The sequence below is a fragment of the Labeo rohita genome, chromosome 13, assembly GCF_022985175.1.
Source record: "Labeo rohita strain BAU-BD-2019 chromosome 13, IGBB_LRoh.1.0, whole genome shotgun sequence".
NCBI classification, from domain to species: Eukaryota; Metazoa; Chordata; class Actinopteri; order Cypriniformes; family Cyprinidae; genus Labeo; species Labeo rohita.
In genome coordinates this window covers 5,730,624-5,757,201 of record NC_066881.1, presented here as the reverse complement: position 1 = coordinate 5,757,201, position 26,578 = coordinate 5,730,624, and the positions used below count along the sequence as shown (strand labels likewise).

The following is a 26,578-nucleotide window of genomic DNA, read 5'->3' as shown; positions in this document are numbered from 1 at the left end:
GGTGGAAGAATACTGTTTTTATTAATATCATTACACTTAATTTGCCGTTTTATTTTTGTGAAATCTTACTACACGTATGGAACAATCGTTTTATAAAAACAACAAGCCCGGTGAAAGCCATGATTTACAGTGAATTTATAACAGCTAAGGGGTGCTGTGCCAAACAACGCCCCTTAGCTGTTATAAATTCACTGTAAACCACAGCTTATTGGGGTTTATTGCTTTACCAGAAGCCAATAGACAGAGACAATTTTTCCTTGCTGCTTAAACCCCAACTCCCCACAAGAACAACAGCATTGCAGTAATGTCTCCACTTGTTTATTGATACAGAAAAAGTTGTAGTTCTGAGCAGTGACTTCCCTGTACAACCTACCAAGATGTTCTGAAAAAGTACCAAAATATATATTCCAAAATACGTCGTATATAAACCTCAATGAATTTGATGGACGCTTCAAGACCGAAGACAATGAGAAAACTCGCTCACTTCCAATCTATAACTGCAGCTGATTGAATTATTTCCAAGTAAAGCATTGATCCCAATGTCAGCCTTCTGATTGAAACAAAAAAAAATTATAGACATCAGGATCAATGACACTGCAACAAAATTGTTCACTAACAAGAAACAAGGGAGAAAGTAATGTCAATGTAATTCAGCATTTGAGAGCATTTCAATAGGATTGTGGGTGATGGCTTCATCAGGGAAAAAAAATAGACGAGCATCTTTCATCACGTTATTTTTTAAAAAATGTATTTGATCAACCACATATTGGTGTTCAGAAAAAGGTCACAAATACTGACACAAATGATTCACTACTAAATGAAAAGAAAAGAAAGCGAAAGCAAATCAAGTTGACAATTACTGGAAAAACACTATGTACATAAACGAGGGTGCGATGGACAAGACAGATACATTAGGAGTACACAGACTCGTGTTTGTCACCTCTGCTACCATACTGCACTCTGTTCATTCAGTTATCAATTACAGACGTCGTTGACTGGAATATTAAATCAGAACAAAAAAACAAAAAAAAGAAAAACAAAGAACAAATGGTCTGGTTTAACAGTTCTAGTTGCTTGCGTCTTTGAATTGTTTAAAACTAAAACGCTCTTTCTTATGGAGCTATCCTTAAAATTTTCCCAGTGGTCTGAATTCAAAGGGGAAAGTGTCCTCGAAACAATCAGCACTTCTATTCAGTTTTGGATTTTTTGCTGTCGTTGCCGTTTTCCTCAGCCGCGGTCTCCTCCGGCTTTCGCTTCTTGGTGCTCTCGTCTTTGTTGTTCCCGAGGTGTGGGGAGAAGGTGATAATTATACAGGTCATGTTGTCACATCCTGTGCCGTCTCCTGAGGTGTCTGGCGCTAAGCAGTGGTCCAGCAGCTATACGGTGAAGAAAAGAAACACTTCTTAGCAAACTGGCTGATGTTTTCTTTCTTTAATAAATGCATCTTTCAGTGGTGGATTCCAACACCAGTGAAATCCAATATAATTTTCAATACTGCAGCAAAACAACAAATGTAAATGGCTTGTAGCCTTGTAGTATTTTTAAACATTTGTTGAAGTTACTAAATGCATATCGGTTTGCAAATTTAAAAGGATAATTCAGCCAAAAATGAAAATTACCCCATGATTTACTCACCCTCAAGCCATTCTAGGTGTATACTTTGTTCTTTTAGATAAATACAATCAGAGTTAAATTTAAAAATGCCCTGGCTCTTTCAAGATTTATAATGGCAGTGAATGACTGTTGAGATTTTGAAGCCCAACAAACTGCATCCATCCATCCATCATAAAAAGCACTCCATACGGGACCAGGTAGTTAATAAAAGCCTTCTGAAGTGAATCTATGCGTTATTTAAAATTTTAAAAGCTGCAATCTCTAGCATACGCTCTGGTAAGAACATGCTAGTCTCACAAGAATCAAGTTTTGTTTACAGGAGCAAAGGAAGCAAAGTTTCTTTTGTTTAGGCAAAGGAAAACCACTCTGGATTATTTGCATGCTGGGTTCAATCTGCTGGGTCATTTTTATTGGGTTGTTTAAAATATTTTTATTAGGGATGTCACAACTCTCAATATAATATTGAACCGTTTGGTATGACATCCACGGTTCAATATGCACTTGTGAATTGCAGTTTTTTGTTTTTTTTTTGTATTAAATCATTTTGTTTCATTTCTCTCATAATTTCATGTGTTGAGATGAGGAAATGCTTCCCCGCTTATATTTGAAAAAGCAACACACGCAGAGCATCTTCTCCTCTAATGACATGCAATGACAAGCCTTTTTAAACAAAACCTGTTTAAAAACAAAACCCGTTTTAAACCAGTTTTAAAAAGTTATTAAAAAAAAAAAAAAACAAAACAAAAAAAGGCAGCCGTGTTCTGTCATCATGTGTTCTGTCCAGTGGATGGTTGCCAAATAGCCCAAGTTGGGTTGTTTTTAACCCAGCATTTTTAGAGTGCATCAAAATCCTTAATTTTTCCTTTACAAATCCTCATTTTGTACCAATTTGTGTTATTTTTCTTACAAAAACGTAAAAACGGCCAATATTAAAATCACTGAGCGGCGTAGAGTACTTTTTATTATAGATGCACTGTATTAGGCTACTGACTCTCAACACCCATTCACTGTCATTATAAAGCCTGGAAAAGGCAGGACATTTTTAATCTAACTCTGATGGTATTCGTCTAAAAAAGTCAGTCATACACACCTAGGATGGCTTGAGGATGAGTAAATCATGAGGTAATTTTCATTTTTGGGTGAACTATCCCTTTAACAAATATCTTGCCAAGAAAAGCGTTTTAAATCAAGAGCATTTCACACAACTCCATAGAGATGTATTACTAAAATGCTTAAGCATTTTTAAGCACACAAACAGACTTATTCAAAACAACATTTTGCAGCACTTACCTCTTCAATAATGGCAGACAGGGGTTTGTTTTTACCAGCCTCAGTTTTCAATCTCTCACTTACAAAGTCCACCACTTCTTGACTGCTCATCACATTCCTTTAAACACAAACAAAAACAAAATGTAAAGACACTGACAATTTAATCTGCTCACTATTCATTAAAGTTCTGAATACTGAAAAAAAAGCATTTCTCAAGGAAGAGACATGCATAAATCATGGATAAAGTGTTATAAAAACAAACATTGCATTAAACTGAGTGACAACAATAAACCTGGACAGTATGCAGTCATCACATTTGACAGCCTAACTGAATAAATCGCAAATGACAATTTTTTTTATTTGTCCACAAGCGTTTTAAAAGTGATTTTACCCCAGGTAGATAAACAATCACTTCAACCAAAACTGCTACTATTACTATTATTATTCCTACATGCACAAGGTAGAACCAAGAACTCCAAGCTAAATGTGATGAAAAATAAAAATCAAGGCATGATAGACAAATAAACAGTGAAGAATGATATGGAATCATTATTTTAGGCTATATGACTAGCAAAGACAAGCAAATACATTATGTATGCCCAATTTACAAGTTGTAAAAATCCAACACATCACACGGCCCTAAAAATCCAACTTACAAAATCATAGGTTATATTTGTGTCATTAGTCTTACCAGATGCCATCACAGGCAATAACCATGAAGTCATGGTCTTCATTGAGAGTCAGCACTTTGACATCAGGTAGAGCAGAGATCATCTGTTCCTCTGGGGGAAGAGCCTTGTTCCTTTTATAAAAGTGATCACCTACAAGAAAACACAATGAAAACATTTTCTTCCACTCTTTAAAAATAAAATATGCAAAATCAAACATTTGCAAAGATAATTCAGCAGCGTTACCAATAGCTCTGGAGAGGTTCAGGCCTCCATTGACACGGCCGTCCATGGTCACCTTCCCACCAGCATTCTTTATTCTGGCCAGCTCCAGCTCATCCTCTGGTTTGTGGTCATAGGACATGTCCACCGCCTTTCCCTTTTCAGACACCACGCATCTGGAGTCTCCAGCGTTGGCCACGATGAGCTGCTTCCCACGAATAAGAGCAACTACAGCTGTGGTGCCACTGTCTGAACCTGGCTGCATTACAAAGAGAGAGAAAGTAATTAAAACACACAATGCACATGGTGACCCACTCTTTACACAACTTATTTTAAGTTAATCCAAAACAGTATGCTTTTTTTTTTTTTTTGCTGTGGAACCCAAATTGAGAATTTGAAGCAAAATCTTAATTCGATCGCTACAGTGAGGGGATTAGAAAGTAGAATTTTTTAAAAAATTCTCAATTTTTGTACAACAACAACAACAACAACAACAACAACAACAACAACAACAACAACAACAACGTTTCAGAAGAACAGGAACAACATGCAAGCATCATGAACATCAGCTCAAGATAGAATGAGGTCAAAAACATTTTCACATGCTTCATTTCATGAATAAACACTACATTTTCCACAAATAACCACATCTCGGATGCCATGCGACTTATGCTAACCTCCTCTTTTCCATCCATGCCTGGCAAGCACATTTCCTCCTCTTCATCGGTATCCTCTTCCTCTCCCTCTTCAGTGTCATCCTCTTCTTCATTCTCACTGCTGTTCTCACCGTCCTCCTCACTGCAGTCCTATTTGCAGCAACAAAATAAAGTTACAATAATAAATAGATGCCACTCACGTGCAAAGCAGCACTTTTTTTTAAACATTTAATGTTGCAAACAATGTTAGTATTTTTGAAAACAGCATTCAGTACACTGCGCCATATTCCGAATCCACACTACAGATTAAAGTTTGGGTTCGACAAGATTATTTTTTGATTAAGTTTTTGAAAACTCTTGTATGCTCACTCAATGCATTTACTTATGCAGATTATTTGATAAAATTTAAAACTGGATTTCTGCCATTTAGCATTAAAGGATAAGTCCACTTCCAAAACAAAAGATTCACATATAATGTACTCACCCCCTTGTCACCCAAGATATTCATGTCCGTCTGTCTTCAGTGGTAAAGACATTAGGTTTTTTGAGGAAAACATTTCAGGATTTTTCTCCATATAATGGACTGATATGGTGCCCCGATTTGAACTTTCAAAATGCAGTTTAAATGCGACTTCAAACGATCCCAAATGCGATTGTAAACGATCCCAGCCGAGAAAGAAGGGTCTTATCAAGTGAAACGATCAGTTATTTTCATAAAAATAATACAATTTATATGCTTTTTAATGCCAAACGCTCATCTTGTCTTACTCTGCCTGGACTGTTTTCGTTCCGGTTCATGACAGTTAGGGTATGTCGAAAAACTCCCATTTCATGTTCTCCCTCAACTTCAAAATCGTCCTATATCACAGTTTTTCCTTTTTGGTTGAGGGTGTTTGATGATCTTTGCATGTTCACTTTGCTCGGTACTTCTGCAGCGATATAGGATGATTTTGAAATGATTTTTGAAGTTGAGGGAGAAAATACGATTTAAGTTTTTCAACACGCACTAACTGTCTTGAGCCAGAATACACAGAGTTCAGGGAGAGAAAGACAAGATGAGCATTTGAGATTAAAAAGTATGTAAACTGTATTTGTTTTTAATGAAGATAAGAGATTGTTTTGCTAGATAAGATCCTTCTTCCTCGGCTGGACTTGTTTACAACCACATTTGGGATCGTTTGAAGCAGCATTTAAACTGCATTTTGAAAGTTTAAAATCAGGGCACCATATCAGTCCATTATATGCAGAAAAATGCTGAAATGTTTCTCCTCAAAAAACTATTTCTTTACAACTGAAAAAAGAAAGACATGAACATCTTGAATGAGGGTGAGTACATTATATGTGAATCTTTGTTTTGGAAGTGGACTTCCCCTTTAAGAAAATCTTATGTAACATTATAAATATCTTTACGGTCTCTTCTGATCAATTTAATGCATCCCTGCTGAACAAAAAAAATAAATCTCTCCATAAGTGACCCCAAAATTGACCATCATTCATTTAGTGTAAAGCTGCTTTAAAATGTGTAAAAAGTGCTATATAAAAACTTGACCCTTACAAACAAAACTTTACCAGGTCAGCCGTATTTGAGACTGAACTTGCAATGCAAGCAACCAGGTCCTTCGCCATTATACAAACCTAGACCTAAACTGCCCAAATGCGCTAGATTTGTCCCCTCACCTCTTCCTCGCTACCTTCTTCTTCGTCTTCTCCCTCCTCTGACTCTTCACTGTCCTCGAAGAACTTGGACTTGGCACTCCCTGGAGCAGCAGCTGCAGAGGAGGAGCAGGAAGGACCAGCATCACCAGATTTCTCAGCGGCTCCACCAGAAGCAGAGCCACTGCTGCCACTGGACGCAGCCGCCCGTCTGCAGGCCCTCATCTTGGAGCCTCCGGCCGCATCACCAGCAGTGGCTGCCTTCTCCTTCCCATTGCTGTCGGCTTCAGAAGCCCCGCTTTCCGTCTCACCGTTGATTGCCTTCTCAGCATGAGATTTCTCTCCATCCTCAGACTCTTTAGAGGCACCTGGACACGGCTTTTTGGCACTTTTGTTTTGGTTCTGTCCGAAGCGACTAAGCAGCTCCTCGATTGTCATGGTGGCCTCTTCATGCAGCAGAGCTGCTTCTTCATTATCAACTGACGAGAAAGGCGAACGTTAATGTAGCAGTTAAATTGTGCATGCAGGTGACAAAACACTAACAAGCGCTCTATCTTTGGCAACTCTCAGAATTATAATTATAGAAGAATTATAAAAATTATATAAAGAATTATAATTGGATCTAAAGCATTATAAGCATCTTAACTCTTCCAAAGAGGCTTCAAAGTTCTTTAAATATTTTAAATACTGTTTTAATTTTAATTTTACTGTCTTAATTTTAAAATAAGCTAAAATGACAAATCAAGATAGTTCTTAATCTAAGTCACCCCCAAATTCCTGGAATTGTATGATTTAATTTTAGTTTGAATTATTTTAATCTATGGATGCTCAATTTCAGTAAATGACAGAAGGGGTGCCTTGAAATATTATTGTGATAGCAGGGGGCCTAGGGGTCTGAAAGTTAGAGAAACACTGATCTAAAGTGTTGATGAGATCAATATGCCATACATATACAACCCCAGCACTAACCATCATCTTCATCTGCTACTTTTTCTGTTTCTTCCTGAGGACGTCCAGCTATCTGAACAAGTTCCTTGATGACTTCCTCTGTGGTGATCCGGGCATCTATAGCCAGGAAAGCATCTTCTAAAGCCTGGAAATATGAAAGCAAGCAGCACAAACACAGTAATGATGTCAGTGATTTTAATCATTTTCAGATCATATAATCTAATTAGACAATGGAAACTCACATGAAAGACAATAACAAAAAACAACAATTTAAAAATCCTGCTGTCTTCAAGTCATATCAGAATGATCATATGTTCAAGCTCTGAACATAACTACACCAAATAACTATAAGAGGTAAAGCAAGAGTTACCTTTTGCAGTTTGCCATCCTTATATGCTTTCTGCTCTTTAATAATGTCAGGCAAGTACTTGGAGCAATACAAAGCAACCTCTTCACCTGAAAATACAGTTAAAAGACTCTCACTAAACAAAATTATCCAAAAAAATTACACAATTTTCACCTCATTCTTATTCAATAGTTCATCCAAAAATGATTTTACCTACTGTACATTTCAGCACAATGGAGATGATAAAAAAGATGATACTTTGAAGAAAGTTGACAACCAAAAGCCATCAACTTCCATAGTATTTTTTCCCCCCATTCTACTGAAGTCAACGGCTACTACCAACTGTCTTGTTACCAACATTCATCCAAAAAACAAACAAAAAAATAAATAAATAAATAAAAAAATCTCTTTTGTGTTCAATAAAGAAACTCACACCGGTTTGAAACAACTTTAGAGTGAGCGAAAGATGACATTTTTCATTTTTGGGAGAACTATAACTTTAAAAGGAATAGTTCATCTAAAAACAAAACCACTGCAAATTGTCATTTGCTCACCTTCATATTGTTCCAACCCGTAATCGGATTACTTTTTTCAAGTAACTAGTAAAGTAACGCATTACTTTTTAACTTATAAGAAAATATCTGAATTACTTTTTCAAATAAGTAACGCCAGTTACCCCCCCCCACCCTTCATTTATTGATTGAAAGCTCTCCTGTCCCCATGTTGAAAAATCAGGAGTAAGATGTTACTTCATGTTACTCTAGAATAATTGTGAACATGCATTAATTCACCTCACTCACACACACACAAAAACAGATTCAGTATTCCTCAAAGTGAATAGAAACAGTGAAATGCAACTCAGAATATGATGCAAACCTGCAATCAACTGTTAAATAATACAAACATCCTTTATGTATTCAATTCCATTTTATTAACCACCGTTTTTGCTGCTGACCTTCTATGATCCAATTCAACCATAATAATAAGGAAAAACTAATCAAGATAAACTAACATTTCCTCTTTTTGTTTTATTGCTGAATAGTGTTGAACTTTCTTCTTTGGTCCACTGTACAGACGTCAATTTACTTCCTTCAGCATGAGGCTTTTGGTGTTCATTTGCTAAAAATAGAACAACTTAACTTAAAAACAAGCAAGCCCTACACAGATTTAAAAAGTAATGCAAAAAATCCCTTAATGCATTACTTTTCATAAAAAGTAACTAAGTACTTAGTAACTTTTTTGGGGAATAGTTACGCAAGAAAAGTAACTTTCCTTAACACTCTTCCAACCTGTATAACTTTCACCTCTGAAACCAGTGTTGCCAGATGTACGATAATTTAGACCTCTGTACAAATCCCATAATGTATAATAATTTCAGAATTTTGTGAAACTTAAAATGACAGTCATTGTAATCATAGGGCTTCTATACTAATTCATCTAGCTGTGGATCCTACGTTTACTGTGCGCTGCTTTTAATCCAACAAGCACTATTCTGCGGTCCATGACCGCATCAAATCTGTACTGCAGACACCTCAACATCTGGCAACACGCAGACATCTGATGACAGTGACTCAGAAGTGAAGTCTGGGACTTCCCACTTATTTAACACTTCGTTATTTATCCATTGTGGTAATTCGCAGGTTGTGTCAAAAAGTTGTCTAGTTGTCTAGACATTTGAGCTTGTGGTATGACACTTTGACATTTTCAATCTGGCAACACTGTCTGGAACATAAAAGATGATATTTTGAAGAATATTGGTTTTGATGATCACTAAATTTTGCTGTATAGATAAAGAAATATGTTCCACAGAAGATCATCACACAGATGTGACAACTTTCATTTTTGGTTGAACTATCAATTTAAGTCTATCCTTACAAAAAAACTATAATTATATGGGCTATTTGTATGGTTCTTTTGGGGACTTGATAGACAAAACAACTTTTGTCGTCCAAGTAAAAAAGATAAATAAAATAAAAATAGCAGAGTGGTTTGGAAGGACACTGAATGTGGAAAAACACAGAATTTTTATTTATAAGTGAATTTTCTCTTTAAAATGTACACCTGGTGGGGCTTTAAACGTTACCAGCTTACCTCCATGACCATCATAGACTGCAAACATCGCAGTTTCCTCATCCATCTCTGGGATGCAGTTGTGCGCGTCCTAGGAAACAAAACAAGCCATGAAAAAGGAGTTTGAGGCGGGAGTCACTCTGACCTCACTGGCGCCAAAATCCACGCACGTCACTCCTGCCATACAAAACAACAGACGCTACAGAACTAGCACGCTCACACTTTTATAGACCATTGGATGGGTTACGCATCCAATAAGTCTTAATTACACCGGCTAAAGGTCATTCTCTCGTGTTTATTTCCAAATATCATTAACAAACCACAGAGCAGCGACGGAGAGCGATCGAAACGGGATGTTTTACCTCCATAGACACTCGCCAGCCCTGCATGGCCGCGAAGCCGAAGTTCATGTTCTTATTCCCGCCGACGCCTGTGGTCTTCTCCGTGTTTGGTTGAGACAAGTAAGCCCCCATGATGTATGCAATGAGGTTTCGTTAAAGAAAAGCGCGTAATATGAAAGAAATCTGGTTTTCTGCTTTCAAAGACAGGTCAAACGTCTGTGTACACCAAGTACTTGTCACATTTCAGTGTGCAGAGACCCTTAGATGAGAGTAAACCGGTGTGTTACCCTGCTGCTGCTGCTGCTGCTGCTGCTAGCTGACGGGCTGCTAACACTGGTGATGCTGCTGGAGTTTTTAAATGAACAATCACAAATGAAAGAAGAGCTCAAACGAGGCTGTCAAAAACTGAGCGAACTCACTTTAAACACGGAAGGGGATAAATGCTGGTACGATTTAAGTCTCTTTTAAAACACAGAAAGCCCCTAACACGTGTGAGTCAACATAATCAACAGTCCAGCAGCAAACCCATTTCACAGAGGGCGGACTTTAGGCACACCGGAAGCGGAAGTCTGCTCATGTAGCGATGGGTCGATCATGAACGATTCGTTTGAATGAATCCTTTATATGACTCTGAAGTAGCGAGTCGTTTCAGAGAATGATTCGCTCATTTTTTCTTCGTTTATGAATGGAATGATTCTGTTTCCCGTGCGTAGCCTATACGGGTGTTACGTTACGAAATACCGAATTACAGTTACTCGGACCTTGAACGAAATGACCTGAATAAGGATTCGAGATGCAGAGATTCAGTTCAGGAATGATCCGATCTTCGCTTCAGAGCTCATTGTGAGTTCACGCATGCGCATAGTTCGTGGCGGGTTTTTTAACTCGAATCTTTTGAATCGCTGCTAAAACGATTCGATTCTAATTATTCTGTGTCCTTTATTTATTGAGGATCTTTTGACGGACTGAGTTCGTTCAGCTCGTCATGTGAGTCAGAGAGGAAAAAATGTGTGTAAAATGACGGTTTTTATTGTTCTTTGCTGTAGCTTTATTTAGACTCTAGTTAAAAAAAATGTATTTAAAAACAGCATAGTTTAGTGAAGAAAAAGTCAACTTTCTGAGGCACTTTTTAAAAATTTATTTCTTCTAGATGCAATTTTCAATTTTCAGTTTTAGTTTTCCTCAGGTTAACTGTGGTGTCCAGCAGAAGTATCACAGTAGTTCATTACTTTAACTGTTAACATGATCCACTAACATTTGACAGAATACAAATATTTTGTCTTTGTTTTAATTTTTAACGGTGCAAACAATTTTTAACATTAATATATTTATATGAATGAACATGAAATTAAACCTGCACACACTGGACAAAATATTTCATCTGACGGAAAAGAGACTGTACATTTTGAAAGCATATGTTATCTAAAATGTAAATTATGTCATTTAGGACTAGAATATAGGTAACCTCAAGAATCAATTGAACTCTGAATCAATTGAATCAATTGCTTCGCAAAATGATTCACTGTTTCGAAGCGCTCGAAACGCCACATGTTGGCGGCACCTGCTGGTCAAAACGGTGTAAATGCAACGAAAACTCAGCTCAAAAATGTGTAATGTCAACTTTTATAAACCAATTGCAGATTGTTTTCATGACAGTTTAATTTATTAAATATAATCTACAAGAAATTTTTAAATATTTATTTTTTCCCCATACTATGGAAGTCAACTTTCAGTGTTTCAGTTTGTAGGCAGTTTGATTATAGACCTTGAAACAGTGCTTAATCTCAAATATTTAGTGAGAATTTATGAAACTGGGGTAAAATCTTTGAGATGTACCATCTAATTTTCTGTATAGCACAATCACTACAAACACACAGCAACAAACAGACATGAATGAAAACTTACACAAAACTGCAATAATACATAATAAATAAATAAACAGCAGAATATCATCAGATACAATCATGTGCAAAGCCTAGGTATTACCAATAGGTCTATAAACAGTAACCACCTCACTGATAGCATGCACAGAGTGTGTTTAAACACTCCAAATAATTAAATTATCTAATTCCAATCTGCTGCAATAGGGTCTGCAGGCAGACATGCACCTGCACTCTCAGACGCCTGCACTTCCGCAAGTGACGTTATTTGCAGTCTATTTTATTTTTTACTTTATTTTATATATTTATTATTTTTTAATCAAATCTCTCAACATTTTACAACAGTAGCAAGGTGGTGAAGACAAGAAAAAATAAACAAAATTACAATGTCACTCGCAATCGCCACCTGCACTCTCAGCTACCTGCGACGTCACTTGCAATCCACACAAATCGTGCGTGTTGCCAGTGGAGACAAGACGCTGTGGTGGTTAAATGATTAAAACTAATTTAGCATAACATACAGGGTCCTGCAAGTCATCTGTAGGAAATAAAAACAAGACCCAAATCCGTGGCCACAGAACAGAAGAATATGAACGAATATGAATATGAAGCAGAATATGAACGAGAGAATACGAAGTCTCTCGTTAAGCTTTTTCTCCCGTAGACAACTATTAACACGTTCTGGGCTCGTCTGCTTGCCTATACAGAGTTGGTCCTTTTAATATCACATAATGCCTTTCTTATGGCGCGTTCATATCTGCTGGGATATCGTTTGACAACAGTAAGGTTTATACTGAATTTGGTCTTTTTCATCTTAGTCCGTTTTGCCACATTAAGCATTTGCTGGGCAAGTATGAAAGTGAAAGTTTGCGCATTGTGTTCATGGCCATATGCTTGCCTTGAAGTACATTACATTAATAAACTATATTACAAATTTGATCGTTTAATGGCACTTAGTGTATCTTAATACATTAAGCCACATCAAGTGTTAATGGTTTTCTATGGGAGGAAAAGCTTAACGAGAGACTTTGAGCATTGCGTTCATATTCTGCTGTTCTGTGGCCATGGATCTGCGGGTCTTGTTTTTATCTCCTACAGATGACTTGCAGGACCCTGTGCATTATACTGTTAAATTAGTTTCAATCGTTTAATCACCGCAGCGTCTTGTCTGGCAACACGCACCATTTGTGTGGATTGCAAGTGATGTCGCAGCTAGCAGAGAGTGCAAGTGGCGATTACGAGTGGCATTGTAATTTAGTTTATTTTTTCTTGTCTTCACCACCTGGCTACTGTTGTAAAATGTTGAGAGAGTCAATAAAAAAAAAAAAAAAAAAGTAAAAATAAAATAGACTGCAAGTGACATCACTTCCGGAAGTGCAGGTGTCTGAGAGTGCAGGTGATGAGTAAAAGAATCCTAGGATGTCTATTATATGTTAAGCACAGCAAGATCAGATTTTGATATATAAATCACAATAGTCACAAGTTGGCAGTATAAACTGAGAAACAAGTTTATAAGCATTATATGTAAAGCAATTTTGAGATTAATGATTCTATGATTGACTTTTAACATGAAACATGATCAGTGTCTTATGAAAGTTTGGTGATAAGCCATACACCAAGATATTTTATATGATTCTGTGTAAAATCATAATATATAGGACTTTGAGCACTATTAAGTACCAATTTATTATCCAAAAGTCAGAAAAACTTGGAATTGAAGAAGGTCAGTTTTATGTATGACAGTGTGACCAGCATAGAGTTGAAAACTAAATTTATTAAAAGTTATGGTAAGTTATTTACATAAATAGAAAAGAAAAGTGGCCCCAGTGTTGAACCCTGGGGCACACCTCTTTCTTGAATAAAAAGATTGGATTTATTAACATAGGACTACACTTTGTTTTCAAGTATGAGGTGAATTAAACCACAACACCGCATTTTCAAAAGGCCAATAGCATGAAATGCATCTGAAAGCAGATAGCAAATTACACTGCCCGTCCAAAAAAAAGTCACACAATGTATTTCGTTGGACCGCCTTTAGCTTTGATAAGCATTGTTTTGATAAGCTTCTGGAATGTCACAACATTTATTCCTGTCCAGAGTTGCATTAATTTTTCACCGAGATCTTGTATTGATGATAGGAGAGTCGGACCGCTGCGCAAAGTCTTCTCCAGCACGTCCCAAAGATTCTCAGTGGGGTTAAGGTCTGGACTCTGTTCTCCAATTCATGTGTGAAAATGATGTCTCATGCTCCCTGAACCACTCTTTCACCATTTGAGACCAATAAATCCTGCCATTGTCATCTTGGAATATGCCCATGCCATCAGGGAAGAAGAAATCCATTGATGGAATCAATGAACCTGGTCATTCAGTATATTCAGGTAGTCAGCTGACCTCATTCTTTGGGACACAACATTGCTGAACATAGACCTGACAAACTGCAGCAACCCCAGATCATAGCACTGCCCCCACGGGCTTGTACGGTAGGCACGGTGGATGCATCACTTCATCCGCCTCTCTTCTGACCCTGATGCACCCATCACTCTGGAACAGGGTAAATCTGGACTCATCAGACCACATGACCTTCTTCCATTGCTTCAGAGTCCGATCTTTATGCTGCCTAGCAAATTGAAGACTTTTCCCCCCCGATTAGCCTCAGTGATAAGTGGTTTTCTTAAGGCTACACTGCTGTTTAGTCCCAATCCCTTGAGTTCCCTTCGCCTTGTGCATGTGGAAATGCTCTTACTTTCACTTTTAAACATAGCCATGAGTTCTGCTGTTGTTTTTTTACGATTTGATTTCACCAAAAATTTAAGTGATCGCGGATAACGATCATTCAAGATTTTTTTCCAACCACATTTCTTCCTTGAAGATGATGGTTCCCCACTATCCTTCCAGGTTTTAATAATGCGTTGGACAGTTCTTAACCCAATTTTAGCAGTTTCAGCAATCTCCTTGGATGTTTTCTTTGCTTGATGCATGCCAATAATTTGACCCTTCTGAAACAGATTAACATCTTTTCCACGACCTTAGGATGTGTCTTCCGACATGCATGTTTAAGAAATGAGAAGCTGCTCACTGCATCAGTTAAGGTTAAATAACTTGTTGCCAGCTGAAACAATCATCCATGCATTAATTATCCAAAGAGAGGCTCTAACCTATTTGCTTAGTTAAATCCAGGTGGTGACTTTTGTTTGGACGGGCAGTGTATATTTCATTATGTGTCATTTAATGTTGCTATATGTAACATTTTTCTGTTTATACCACCCAAAATGCAAAGAAAAATGTCAACTTTTTATTTTATGTTTTTTTTAATCGCAGGCTTTTAATGTAGTATTAGATTTATGGACTTTATGGAAATAAATAAATAAATAAATAAATTTAGGGTTTAATGCATTCGTCATTTTTCATAAATTAAGGAAATTAAAACAATGTATATTTGCATAAAACTATGGTCATCTTTTTTTATTTTAAATATGTTTAATTATAATTGTTTATCAGAAAAATTACATTCATATACAGTGTTGTACTGTTACTTTTAAAAGTAATGCATTACAAGAGTGTCTTACTCCCTAAAAAAGTTTACTCCCTAAAAAACTAATTATGTTACTTAGTTACTTTTCATAGAAAGTAATGTGTTATGTTACTTTTGTGTTACTTTTTAAATCTGGAAAGGACTTACTTGGTTGTTTTTAGTATAAAAAAATATTTTTGGCAAACATAAAAAGCCCTTTGACACCAGAAGTGAAATAAATACACCTCAGGCTGAAGGAAAAGTAAATTAACGTCTAGAATGCAAGACAAGAAAATTAAACACTCTTCAGCTATTAAAAATAAATAAATAAATATAGCCGCAAGCGACAATTACCGGGGTTCGGGCATATAAAACCTTTAAGATTTTATGGTTTTAGGGTGTAGTCCAAGGCCAAATGTATGGCTAACACTAAAACACATCCATGATAGAGAACACGCTCACAAACACACACATACACAGAAATTAAACGTTTAAATATTAATGCTCATTAAAGATGATTAGAGACAGACACATTTTGTTGCACATTTAGATTTCTGAAACAAATCATAGGCAACAAAACTGTTTAAACTGAGTTTAAATGTAATTTTCAGTTTTGTAACCTCAAAACATAATTGGCATAATTGTAATAACTGATATGTCTGTATCAATATAGTGGTAAACTTTTTAAATGCGATCATACATGCAATGATAATGAATTTATCATGTCTAAATGCCAATCTTAAAGAAAAAAAAATACTATATTAGTGATTTTAATGAGCCCATTTGTTGTCTTCTGGTGCCATCTAGTGGTTATAATTAATAACTAGACTAGACTAGACCTTAATAACTAGACCTTACCATGGACATAATAGTTTTTAATGTTTAACTATTATAGTGCCATTTTCCCCCCCAATCTCCATAAAATGTTGTATGATTGTTTAGAATTACATCATGTATCAGTTTACACAGTTTGGGGTTTTCTTTGAAGACATATAGGCTTTTGGGCACACTATATGAAGACCACATTTTTAAAATGACCCTGTCATTGCTGTCCAAATGAAAATATTTAGCATTTTATTTGATAATTATCAACCTGGAGAGTCTAGAGTCTGAGTGGTCCTCTGCGGCCATGTACTGATTAAAATGGCAATTACAGGGACTTTATCATTGAAATGTAGTGGTTTTAACCTTTATAACTGTTATAGCACCAATTTTTGCCCGATCTGCAAAAAATTTTGCAAGTTTGTTTGGAATCATATGATGTATGACCTTGCATAATTTCATGAAGTTTTGAGTTGTCATTTAGAATTTACAGACTTTTGGGTACACTAGATAAACAACAACATTTTCAATGACCGCGTTAAAGCTGTCCAAATTCAAAGGTTCAACAGTTTTTTGATAATTATTGTCCTAGAGTGTCCAAAGAATTGTACTGCAATGGTTTCGTTGAGGTTGAGTGAAACACCTAAGAGTTGTTATAGCCATTTTTTCATTATTATAGCGCCACCAAGTTGTTGAACTCTGAGTTCTGTGTACTGAGTTTTGTGAAAATATCTCATTCCAATGAAGAGTTATAGTCATTTTAGCTAATTTGCTCAAATTAGCAACAGATGTTTTTGCATACTGTTGCGCACGAAAATCAAAATTTCTACTTTTTTTTGGATAACTTTTGATATTCAGACTCCACAGAATATTTCTGCATTGGTTTGGTTCCGATCGGGCGAAAAACCTAGGACTAGTTTGCAAAGGTAGGTTTTTTAAATAATCTTAAATAATTAATGAATGATTTGATTGACAGCAGTGGTTCTTGAGGCAAAATTGTTCAGAATGAGAAGATCTATCATATGATATGAAGATTGTTCATATGCGTGAAAAACCTTGTGATTACGATATGCACAAAATCGAGCTCTTACAGATGTGTACTTAGTTTGGTGACAATATCTCATTCAGTTCAAAAGTTATAGCTTAAATTAGCAATTGGCTAACGTTAGCATAACACGTTTATTCGCACTGTTTTGCACGAAAATTGAAATTTCAACTTTTTTTGATAATTTAATGGATATAACGCCATTTTGCGGAAAAACGTACGTCGTATGAAAAATCTGCACCAAAATTGTAGAGCTACGGCCAAAATTGTAAAAAAAAAGTTAGTTTTTCGCGCTGTAGCGCCACCTATGGACAGATTGGGCTGATACTTTGATAGGTTCTCCCCAAATTGAGGTCTACCATCTGTCCAAATTTGAAGTCTTTAGGACTTACGGTTTGGTCTGCACAATCAGATTTACGGCAGAAAAAAATATAATTATAATAAAAATCCTAACAATTACAGTAGCGCTGTGTGCTCGAACCCCTAATAAAGTATAAATGTTAGTCATTTTTGATTAATAATATGGTTGAACTGGATCAATAAAATAATAAAATAGGATTAAATACATAAGGATATTTGTGTCATTTAACATATTTAATTATTGCAGGTTTGTATCATATTCTGAGTTTGCATTTCATTATTTGGTCATACTTTTGTTTTTTTTAAGGTCCAATTCTTGCTATTAACAAACCATTACTTATGGCTTTTGCCTCAATAAACTACTAATTTGCTGCTTATTAGTAGTAAGTAAGGTAGTTGTTAAGTTTAGGTATTGGGTAGGATTAGGGATGTAGAATATGGTCATGCAGAATATGTGCTTTGTAAGTACTAATAAATAGCCAAAATGTTATGAATAGGCATGCTAATGAGCAACTAGTTAATAGTGAGAATTGTTTTCTATACTAAATTGTCACCCATTCCCTTTATTCATTTTAGGAAATACTGAATCTTTTTTTGTGAGTGAGATGAATTAATGCATGTTCACATTTAGTCTCTGCATTTACTCCCGATTTCTCATGGGGACAGTAGACTTGTCAGTCAATAAAAGGGAAAACAAAGTAACTGGTTATTTGAAAAAGTAACTCAGATATTTTCTTGTAAATTAAAAAGTAGTGTGTTATTTACTAGTTACTTGAAAAAAGTAATCTGATTACATAGTTTGTGCCACTTGTAATGCGTACCCCCAACACTGTTCATGTACTCCAGAGATGGCAAAAGTACACACATCCTTCACTTTAAGTAGAAGTACAGATACTCTTGTTTAATACTCCTGTGGTAAAAGTAAAAGTACTGACTACACTTTTTTACTTAAGTTAGGTAAAGAAGTATGGGCTCAGACATGTATTTAAGTAAAAAGTACCCTTTACTACTGCCTGTTTTAGTGTCACACTGCTAAATGAACCTCAAATGGACACATTAATACAAAATACAAAATTTCCACCCGGGAAATCTCACACTCAACCAGGCCATTCCATACACCCACAACAAATTCATGAAACCATGGCATTTATTTATTTATTTATTTATTTATTTTTGTATGGCCATCACATTTAAATAAATGTTTAAAACCCTAGGCTGGGGCCGTGCAAAATAAAAAAAAAAAGCTCTCTCTTGAACTGCACCTTCACTTCCATTTTCCTTTTCAGTCTCACTTTGTGTGTGTTTTCTCACAAATTTTCTTGTACCTGTCACTTTTCCCATCGGTCATTTACTGTTATGAGCAGAACTGTCTCCACCTTGTTGCAAAACAACCACCTCATTATATTCTGTTTGCAGTAAAGTTCAATTTAAAGCATCACATTATGACCAGGTGTTGTTGTTTTACTTTACTTTGAAAATGTAACAAGTAGAAAGTACAGATATTTGTGTAAAAATGTAAGGAGTAAAAGTAAAAAGTAGTCAGAAAAATAAATAGTGATGAAGTACTGATACCAGAACAATCTACTTAAGTACAGTAAAGAAGTATTTGTACTTCGTTACTTCCCATCTCTGATGTACTCTTTTCATTCCCATTAGTATGGCCACAACAGTGGGACCCACATATAAGTGTCACTTCTTGATATTATTGAGAGAGGGCGCTCAAACACAAAACATCACACACATTTCAGGGACATTTTATAAAACCACTAGAGGGCGTCGACTCATTTCCATTTGTTGACACTTGTAAAATTGCAGAACAGCCACAAGACCACATAAATGATCTGACAAAACTTTAGTCAAATCACCTGTCACATTTAACTGATTTTTATGTTTATTAAATGAATAGACTTTAAATTGTAGCACTTTTTATATGATTTTGACCAATCAGCCTTAAATTCATGAAAGTATTTTGTTAATATCATTTGGATTTTTTGTTTATTTAAAAAACAATATAACAGAATGTCAATTTAAAGAATTGACAGCTCCTTTAGCCGAATGACTTTTGTGGACCTTCCGCACCGTCCGGGCGAGATTAAGATGACTGCGCGATCATCTCCCAAAAGTCCCGAGCTGAAATCAACAATCTCACTGACTTTTCACCAAATCTCCCAGAGAGGGTCATCCCCCAAAGCTGGCTGAAAAATGGGAGTCCCTGCTGTGATTGACGTTTCGAAAGAAGCCCGTCCAGATGGAGAGGTGTGAGAAAGTCTCTCAGCAATAGAGCCTGAGGGGGGAGGAACATTATTCCCTCAACTGCTGAGTCACATGAGCCTCTTTGTTTGACCCGCAGCAGCTGATATGTACAAACACACGCACATGGCTGGAGTGTGGGACTGGTGCGCCACTCACCCACCTAAACAAACAATGAAGAAAATCAGCAGGCATCTAAGAAACAAATGACAGTCGGCTCACTAAATGAGTCGGAGATCCAACTGAGCCTCGTTCATCTCTATGAACCACCTTTGACCGGCACAAAGTTCCTGCTAACACACACACTGTCTGCCTTTTATAATTAGCCGGCTTCATTATTCATGAGGCTTTCCGATATCCCCAGACTAATGAGATGATCGACACCTAATCAGGCTTACGTCTCTACTGAAGTGGCCTGAGATGTATTTGTTCGCTTTGGGAGGGGGAGAACGAGCGTTCCCCTCTCTCTCGCGCTCTCTTCTTTTTTCTCCTTGATGTGAACAACTGATGACCCGGGAATGCGCGATCCCCCGGGGATTAGGGTTTGCTGGAGTCTATGGGTATGAAACACTGCCATCTGCCACCGGGCACATTCATATACTCGGCAGAAGGCCACATCGTTTGTTGATTTAAATGGAGAACTTAACTTTCCCAGGACAGTATGACCCTAGCGCCCCCACCTCCTATGCAGTACTGTCTGCGAGCGAACGGGAACGAAGCCTATTTTAAGAGATTCCCGTTACCACATGATGATGGATCTCCTTCGCACAATATGGCAGTGTCTGTGGATTCTGGGGGTGTGGGAGCATCTCCTCAGTTGATTGGTAGAATGCTAATGATACTGAGAAAACTCCAAACGGCTTCATCCGAGCTGTCAGAGCCCGAGCACCTAAGCTGCTGCTGCAGACACAAAGTCAGGCTTTGGCCATTGTTGGACCAGATGCAAGGGTGGTACTTCAGACCATTAGACTGAATGCTGGTGCTAAGTGTATAATTAGCCAAAATAACCGATCTCAACTAGTCGTTATCAATCTTGAGAAGTAACTAGCCGAGAGCAGCGAATTAACAACATTTTTCATTCGTGACAGTAGCAGTGGTGAGCGTGAGAAAACACTACTTTTTACTGATATTTTGGTCACATTGCGTTGCACTCGCAGCTTGCTTTGAAAAAATGCAAGACGCAGTGGAATGGGAAAAAGGCCTAGAGACATGTTTTTTTAAAAGCTGAACTCCTTTTAACTTGAGCTTTGAGCAATGCTTTTGGATTGCCGTGTCATAAGGGCGACACAATGCTCAAACATGTCCAGCAAGCATGTGTCTGTTCGATGTACTGAGACCTGTTTTATTTTGGGCAAAATAAACATTAGTTTGATTATAAAAATAAATGATATGCTGATTTGTTGCTCAAGAAAAGCTGGTCAGACTTTTTATTTTATTTTAAGGTCCAATTCATGCTATTAAAGGAGAAGTCCACTTTCAAAACAAAGATTCACATATAATGTACTCACCCCCTTGTCATCCAAGATGTTTGTGTCTTTCTTTCTTCAGTCATAAAGAAATTATGTTTTTTAAGGAAAACATTTCAGCATTTTTCTCCATATAATGGACTGATATGGTGCCCCGAGTTTGAACTTCCAAAATGCAGTTTAAATGCGGCTTCAAACAATCACAAATGCAGATCCCAGCTGAGGAAGAAAGGTCTTATCTAGTGTAGATAAGATATGTAGTTTTCATAAAAATAATACAATTTATATACTAAATGACTAAATGATTACAGTTGAAAATACTTTGTTAGTACTGTAGAAAAGTAATCAAATGTAATCAATTACGTTATTTTAATAAAGTTGCATTACTGTAAATGGGGTAAGCTTTTTCCAAAGTAACTTTCCCATCACTGGTTTTAAAGTAGCTTCCTAACTCTGCTTATTATTCATGAATGTACTTGAAATCTGTGACTGCACTACTGAGATTATTCTTTTTTGGGCCAGAAACACTGAAACTTGTTGTTAGAAAACCTTTCTTAAATGTTGAATATAAATGTCACATGATCACTAGCATTCTCATGGGAGTAAAATTGGTCAACCAGTACAATAAACCCCACTGTGTTTCAAAGAATACTGTGCCTTTAGTGCACAATCAGATTGCCTTTATAACAGTTCACTTTGTGGAAGAAACCACAAACCATCAGATTTTTGCTTTGTAGTTTGCTACAAATCACTTGTTCGCATGGAATCTGCAACCGCAAAATTCAGCAGAATTTAACCGCCTGTCAATCACACATCTTCGAGCCAACGCATGCATTATTAACATTTTTATTTGCTTTCCGGCTGCTTTCCATTTAACACATTTTTCCTCTAAAATCAGCACAAAAAATGTGAAGCCTGCTGATCTTATCAGTCCTGACTCTGAAAGGCGTCTATTGTTGTCTATGCATCAACATACATCAGATGCAGATATTTCATTAGCTCTGAATGTGTCTTGATGTGCACAGATTTGCTAAATATGACACCATCATGCAGACATTCATCGACAGGACAACAGACACCTGTGTGCTGTTTAGTATCACTCCTCTTAGGACTGATTCAGTTATCATACATATCTCTGCTGTTTTCTCTTACACTTTATTATGTGATTAGTGTTGAGAACTCACTCATAGTTCAGCACTGTCCTCATTGCACCCTCACAATAACATCTGCCGTTATCTTCCAGAATATGTCCACATTCTCACTTTGTGGAACAAGACTCAATGATAATCTAAATAACCGATAGTGCTCATCTATAGAAGGGTGTTGCATGATGTGTGTTTTAAGGGGGATTAACCAGTGACAAGACAAAGTGCCTTGCTTCCTGCTTCAAGAATAGCATGTAAATGGATGTGAATCTGGCAATGTCTGGCACGTCTGTCTAACAAGTAAATGATCTATCATGTTAAAAAATAATATATCACATGCACTAAACTGTAACGATGAGAGAGTGACGAGAGGCGAGCGGATCCATATGCATGCTTTTTATTAATGGACGAGGCAGATACATGGTCAGGCAGGCAGGGTAATCACAGGTACAATCAGGAATGATGAAGACGAAACACAAAGGGAGTCAGTAAGGCAGGCGTGAGTCCAACGAGGGGCGAACAATATCCGAGAGGGGCGATCCGAGAGAGAGTAGTCCAAAAACAAGAGCGAAGGTCAGAAGGGAACGAAGAAACTAGGAAACACTTGGAACACTAGGAAATAATCACTAAACACTCAACAAACCGCGATCGGTACAAGGAAGTCCGGGGGTTTTATGGGGCGCCTGATTAGTCATGGGGGCTGACGTAATCAGCGCGGTGGTGGATGGGAGATGCAGTCCAGGATGCCACGTAACGGCCAGGGAGTAAAAAGAGGTGAGAGAGACATCTGGTGGTGGGTAGTCCGTGGAGCACCGACCAGATTCGTGACATAGCCCCCCCCCAAGGAGCGGCTTCCAGACGCTCCAACAGAAACAACAGAAAAAACAGTCCAGGGAGCGGTGGGGGCCAGGAGACTGAGGCAGCACTGGCTGGGCAAAGGCCCTCCAGGGTGGAGCCGGGGGTGGAGCGGGAGGCTTGGGAGCCCTCCAGGCAGGAGCCGGAGGCGGAGCATGGGGCACTGGCGTCCTCCAGGGCGGAGCTGGAGGTGGAGCAGTGCTCCGGGGCGGAGCAGGAGGCAGAGTAGACGTCCAGGGCGGAGCAGGACTCCTCCAGGGCGGAACTGGAGGCGGAGCAGGACTCCTCCAGGGCGGAACTGGAGGCGGAGCAGGACTCCTCCAGGGCGGAACTGGAGGAGGAGCAGGAGGCGCAGGAGCCCTCCAAGGCAGAGCCGGAACCCGCGTCACAATCCGGGACCTGGGGAAAGCAGGGACAGAGGAGGCAGACAGAACAGGGGAAGAAGGCGCAGCAGTCCCCCGGGGCGGAGCAGGAGGTACCGCAGCTCTCCGGGGCGGAACAGGAGGTGCCGCAGCTCTCCGGGGCGGAACAGGTGGCTCTGTCATGGACTGGGACCTGGGGAGAACAGGGACAGAGGAGGCAGACAGAAGAAGGGGAGAAGCAGAGAGTATTGAGGTGAACGCCCCCTCCATAAGAGGTTCCACAGCTGACGCTGGCACCTCTGGAGGCATTGGCGCAGCTTCTCCTACGGGGAAGGCCTCAGGGGCGGACTTGAGGTCAGACGGGACCTCTGGAGCAGACTTGGGACCAGACGGGACCTCTGGAGCAGACTTGGGACCAGACGGGACCTCTGGAGCAGACTTGGGACCAGACGGGACCTCTGGAGCAGACTTGGGACCAGACGGGACCTCTGGAGCAGGAAACCGCGTTATGGCCTGGGACCTAGGAACAGTAGAGACAGAGGAGGCAGACAGAATAAGGGGAGAAGCAGAGAGTTTGAGGTAGAACGCCGCCTCCCTAGGAGGATCTACAGCCGAAGCTGACACCTCAGGAGGCATTGGCGCGGCTTCTCCAACTGGTGAGGCCTCTGGGTCTGTCTCGTGGTCAGACAGGGCCTCCGAAGCAAACTTGAGATCAGACGGGAGCTCTGGAGTTGGCTGGCGAACAGATGAGACCTCTGGAGCTGAGTGTGCAGCCCACACACTGAGAATGGCGATTGCCAACACGCTAGGAGACATGACGTGACAAGGCTCAGGGAGGTCAGACGAGACCTCTGGCACAGACTTGACGACGGGTAGGACTTCTGGAGTCGTCGTCAAGTTCTCTGGAGCGTAGCTTGCGGCCCAGATGCTGAGGATTGCGGTTGCCATCACACTGGCAGACATGATGTGACAAGGCTCTGGGCGGTCAAACGAGACGCGACTGGACTCTGGGCCGTCAGGCGGGGCGCGACTGGACTCTGGGCCGTCAGGCGGGACGCGACTGGACTCTGGGCCGTCAGGCGGGACGCGACTGGACTCTGGGCCGTCAGGCGGGACGTGACTGGACTCTGGGCCGTCAGGCGGGACGTGACTGGACTTTGACTCTTGGAGATCAGCGGTGACTTGATTTGATACGTGAAGACCAGCGGTGGCTTGAACTGGCTTGTGAAGATCATTGACTTTACTTGACTCAGGAACCACGACTGTGACCTTGCTTGACCCGGGAGCCACGGCTGTGACCTTGCTTGGCTTGGTTTGAACGGCTGTGACGTGACTTGACTTGGTAGGAACAGCTGGAACATGACTTGACTTGGCTGTGACTTGACTTGACTTAGTAGAAACAGCAGCTGGTGCAGGTTCAGAAGAGGCAGACATGACCTTGACCGGTTGTGGCCTGGCTGACGTGACGTTAGCAGGCGCTGGCTGGGCTGACGGGGCGTTAGCAGGCGCTGGCTGGGCTGACGTGGCGTTAGCAGGCGCTGGCTGGGCTGACGTGGCGTTAGCAGGCGCTGGCTGGGCTGACGTGGCGTTAGTGGTAATCTTTGCGTCAAGCACTGGCGTGGCGGCCCTCTTGAGCAGTGCAGACTCGGGCTCAGGGATGATGGCGGAAGCTTGACTGGACTTGGAAGCTTGACTGGACTTGGAAGCTTGAGCTGTAGCCTGACTTGACTCAGGAACAACATGGCTTGACTCAGGAACAACAGCTGTAACGTGACTTGACTCAGGAACAACAGTTATAACGTGACTTGACTCGTGGGGAACAGCTGTGACTTGGCTTGACTCATGGAGAACGACAGCTTTGGCTTGACTTGCCTTAGGAAGAGCAGCTCTGACTTGACCTGATGCAGGAAACACAGCCCCAGCTTGACTTGACACAGGAACAGCAGCAGTAAACTTGCTTGACTCAGGAAATACGGCTGCAACTTGGCTCGGCAAGGAAACTTGACTTGACTCAGGAAACACAGCTGCAACTTGACTTGACTTGGAAACTTGAGTTGACTCAGGAATTACAGCTGCAACTAGACTAGACTCGGAAACTTGACTTGACTCAGGAAATGTAACTGTACCTTTGAATGGCTCTTGTATGGCAGCTGTGACGTGACGGAGCTCTGTGATAGCCGCCATTTTGTGGACGGGCTCCGCCGTCGCCGCCATCTTGTGAGCGCACGCGGCGCCGCCGCCATCTTGCAAACGGCCTCCGCAGTCGCCGCCATTTTGTGAACGCGCACTGGCGCCGCCGCCATCGTATGAACGGGCTCCGCTGTCGCCGCTACCGCGTTAACGCGCTCCGGCGCGGCCGCCATCTTGTGCGTGGGCTCTGCTGACACCGCCATAGCATGAGCGCGCTCTGACACGGCCGCCATTTCTCGAGCGATCCAGGCGGCAAACTTGTTTGTGGCATCATGATCCGGCAAGACCGCTAGTTTGCGAGTGGGACGCGCGGTCGCCATTACCGCGTTGTCGCGTTCCCTCTCCGCGACCCCGACAGTGCACGGCGAACCCACACACAAAAACGCAAAGTTCAGAAACGCCTCCAGCGACGAGCGCGGGCCCTTGCGTCTTAGTCGCGCACGGAGGGGCTGGTTCACGCCGTCACAAAACACCTCAATCTTAATACAGTCCGGGAGAGTGGAATAATTAGCAATTGAAATAAACTCACGGGTATAATGTTCGAGTGTGTGTGTTTTCTGTTTGATCCGGGAGAGAATTCTGTCTGTGTCCGTATCGGCTGATTGTCCGGGGGTGGAGCTGCTGGATCCTGTGGTGGCGGTTTGTTCTGTAACGATGAGAGAGTGACGAGAGGCGAGCGGATCCATATGCATGCTTTTTATTAATGGACGAGGCAGATACATGGTCAGGCAGGCAGGGTAATCACAGGTACAATCAGGAATGATGAAGACGAAACACAAAGGGAGTCAGTAAGGCAGGCGTGAGTCCAACGAGGGGCGAACAATATCCGAGAGGGGCGATCCGAGAGAGAGTAGTCCAAAAACAAGAGCGAAGGTCAGAAGGGAACGAAGAAACTAGGAAACACT

The 26,578-nt window shown here is 39.9% G+C and overlaps 2 protein-coding genes across 2 annotated transcripts; both read right to left on the bottom strand.

Annotated features, from left to right (window-relative positions):
* Positions 1–558: 558 nt before the first annotated feature.
* Positions 559–10,350, bottom strand: ppm1g (protein phosphatase, Mg2+/Mn2+ dependent, 1G). Its single transcript, XM_051125495.1, has 10 exons — positions 9,809–10,350; positions 9,468–9,537; positions 7,401–7,486; positions 7,052–7,175; positions 6,107–6,561; positions 4,451–4,579; positions 3,798–4,032; positions 3,575–3,704; positions 2,905–3,001; positions 559–1,376 (listed from the first exon to the last, which is right to left on the bottom strand). The coding sequence occupies exons 1-10, from the start codon at positions 9,917–9,919 to the stop codon at positions 1,188–1,190; spliced, it is 1,626 nt and encodes a 541-aa protein (XP_050981452.1). The 5' UTR covers positions 9,920–10,350; the 3' UTR covers positions 559–1,187.
* A 9,211-nt stretch (positions 10,351–19,561) lies between these two features.
* LOC127175147 (uncharacterized) lies at positions 19,562–25,340 on the bottom strand. Its single transcript, XM_051126062.1, has 3 exons — positions 23,970–25,340; positions 23,153–23,909; positions 19,562–19,689 (listed from the first exon to the last, which is right to left on the bottom strand). Exons 1-3 carry the CDS (start codon positions 24,915–24,917, stop codon positions 19,562–19,564), a joined length of 1,833 nt encoding a protein of 610 aa, XP_050982019.1. The 5' UTR covers positions 24,918–25,340.
* Between the last annotated feature and the right edge of the window lie 1,238 nt (positions 25,341–26,578).

Excerpts from the sequence above, each read along its gene's own strand:
- ppm1g (XM_051125495.1), bottom strand. The coding sequence starts at position 9,919 with ATGGGGGCTTACTTGTCTCAACCAAACACGGAGAAGACCACAGGCGTC. Across the intron at positions 6,562-7,051 it reads AGTAGCAGATGAAGATGATG|TTGATAATGAAGAAGCAGCT; the intron begins GTTAGTGCTGGG and ends CTTTCTCGTCAG. Across the intron at positions 4,033-4,450 it reads GCATGGATGGAAAAGAGGAG|CCAGGTTCAGACAGTGGCAC; the intron begins GTTAGCATAAGT and ends TTTGTAATGCAG.
- LOC127175147 (XM_051126062.1), bottom strand. The coding sequence starts at position 24,917 with ATGTCTGCCTCTTCTGAACCTGCACCAGCTGCTGTTTCTACTAAGTCA. Across the intron at positions 23,910-23,969 it reads CGCGGTTTCCTGCTCCAGAG|GTCCCGTCTGGTCCCAAGTC; the intron begins GTCCCGTCTGGT and ends TCTGCTCCAGAG. Across the intron at positions 19,690-23,152 it reads CCCCCACCGCTCCCTGGACT|GCTCTATTGCTGAGAGACTT; the intron begins GTTTTTTCTGTT and ends CTCCCCCCTCAG.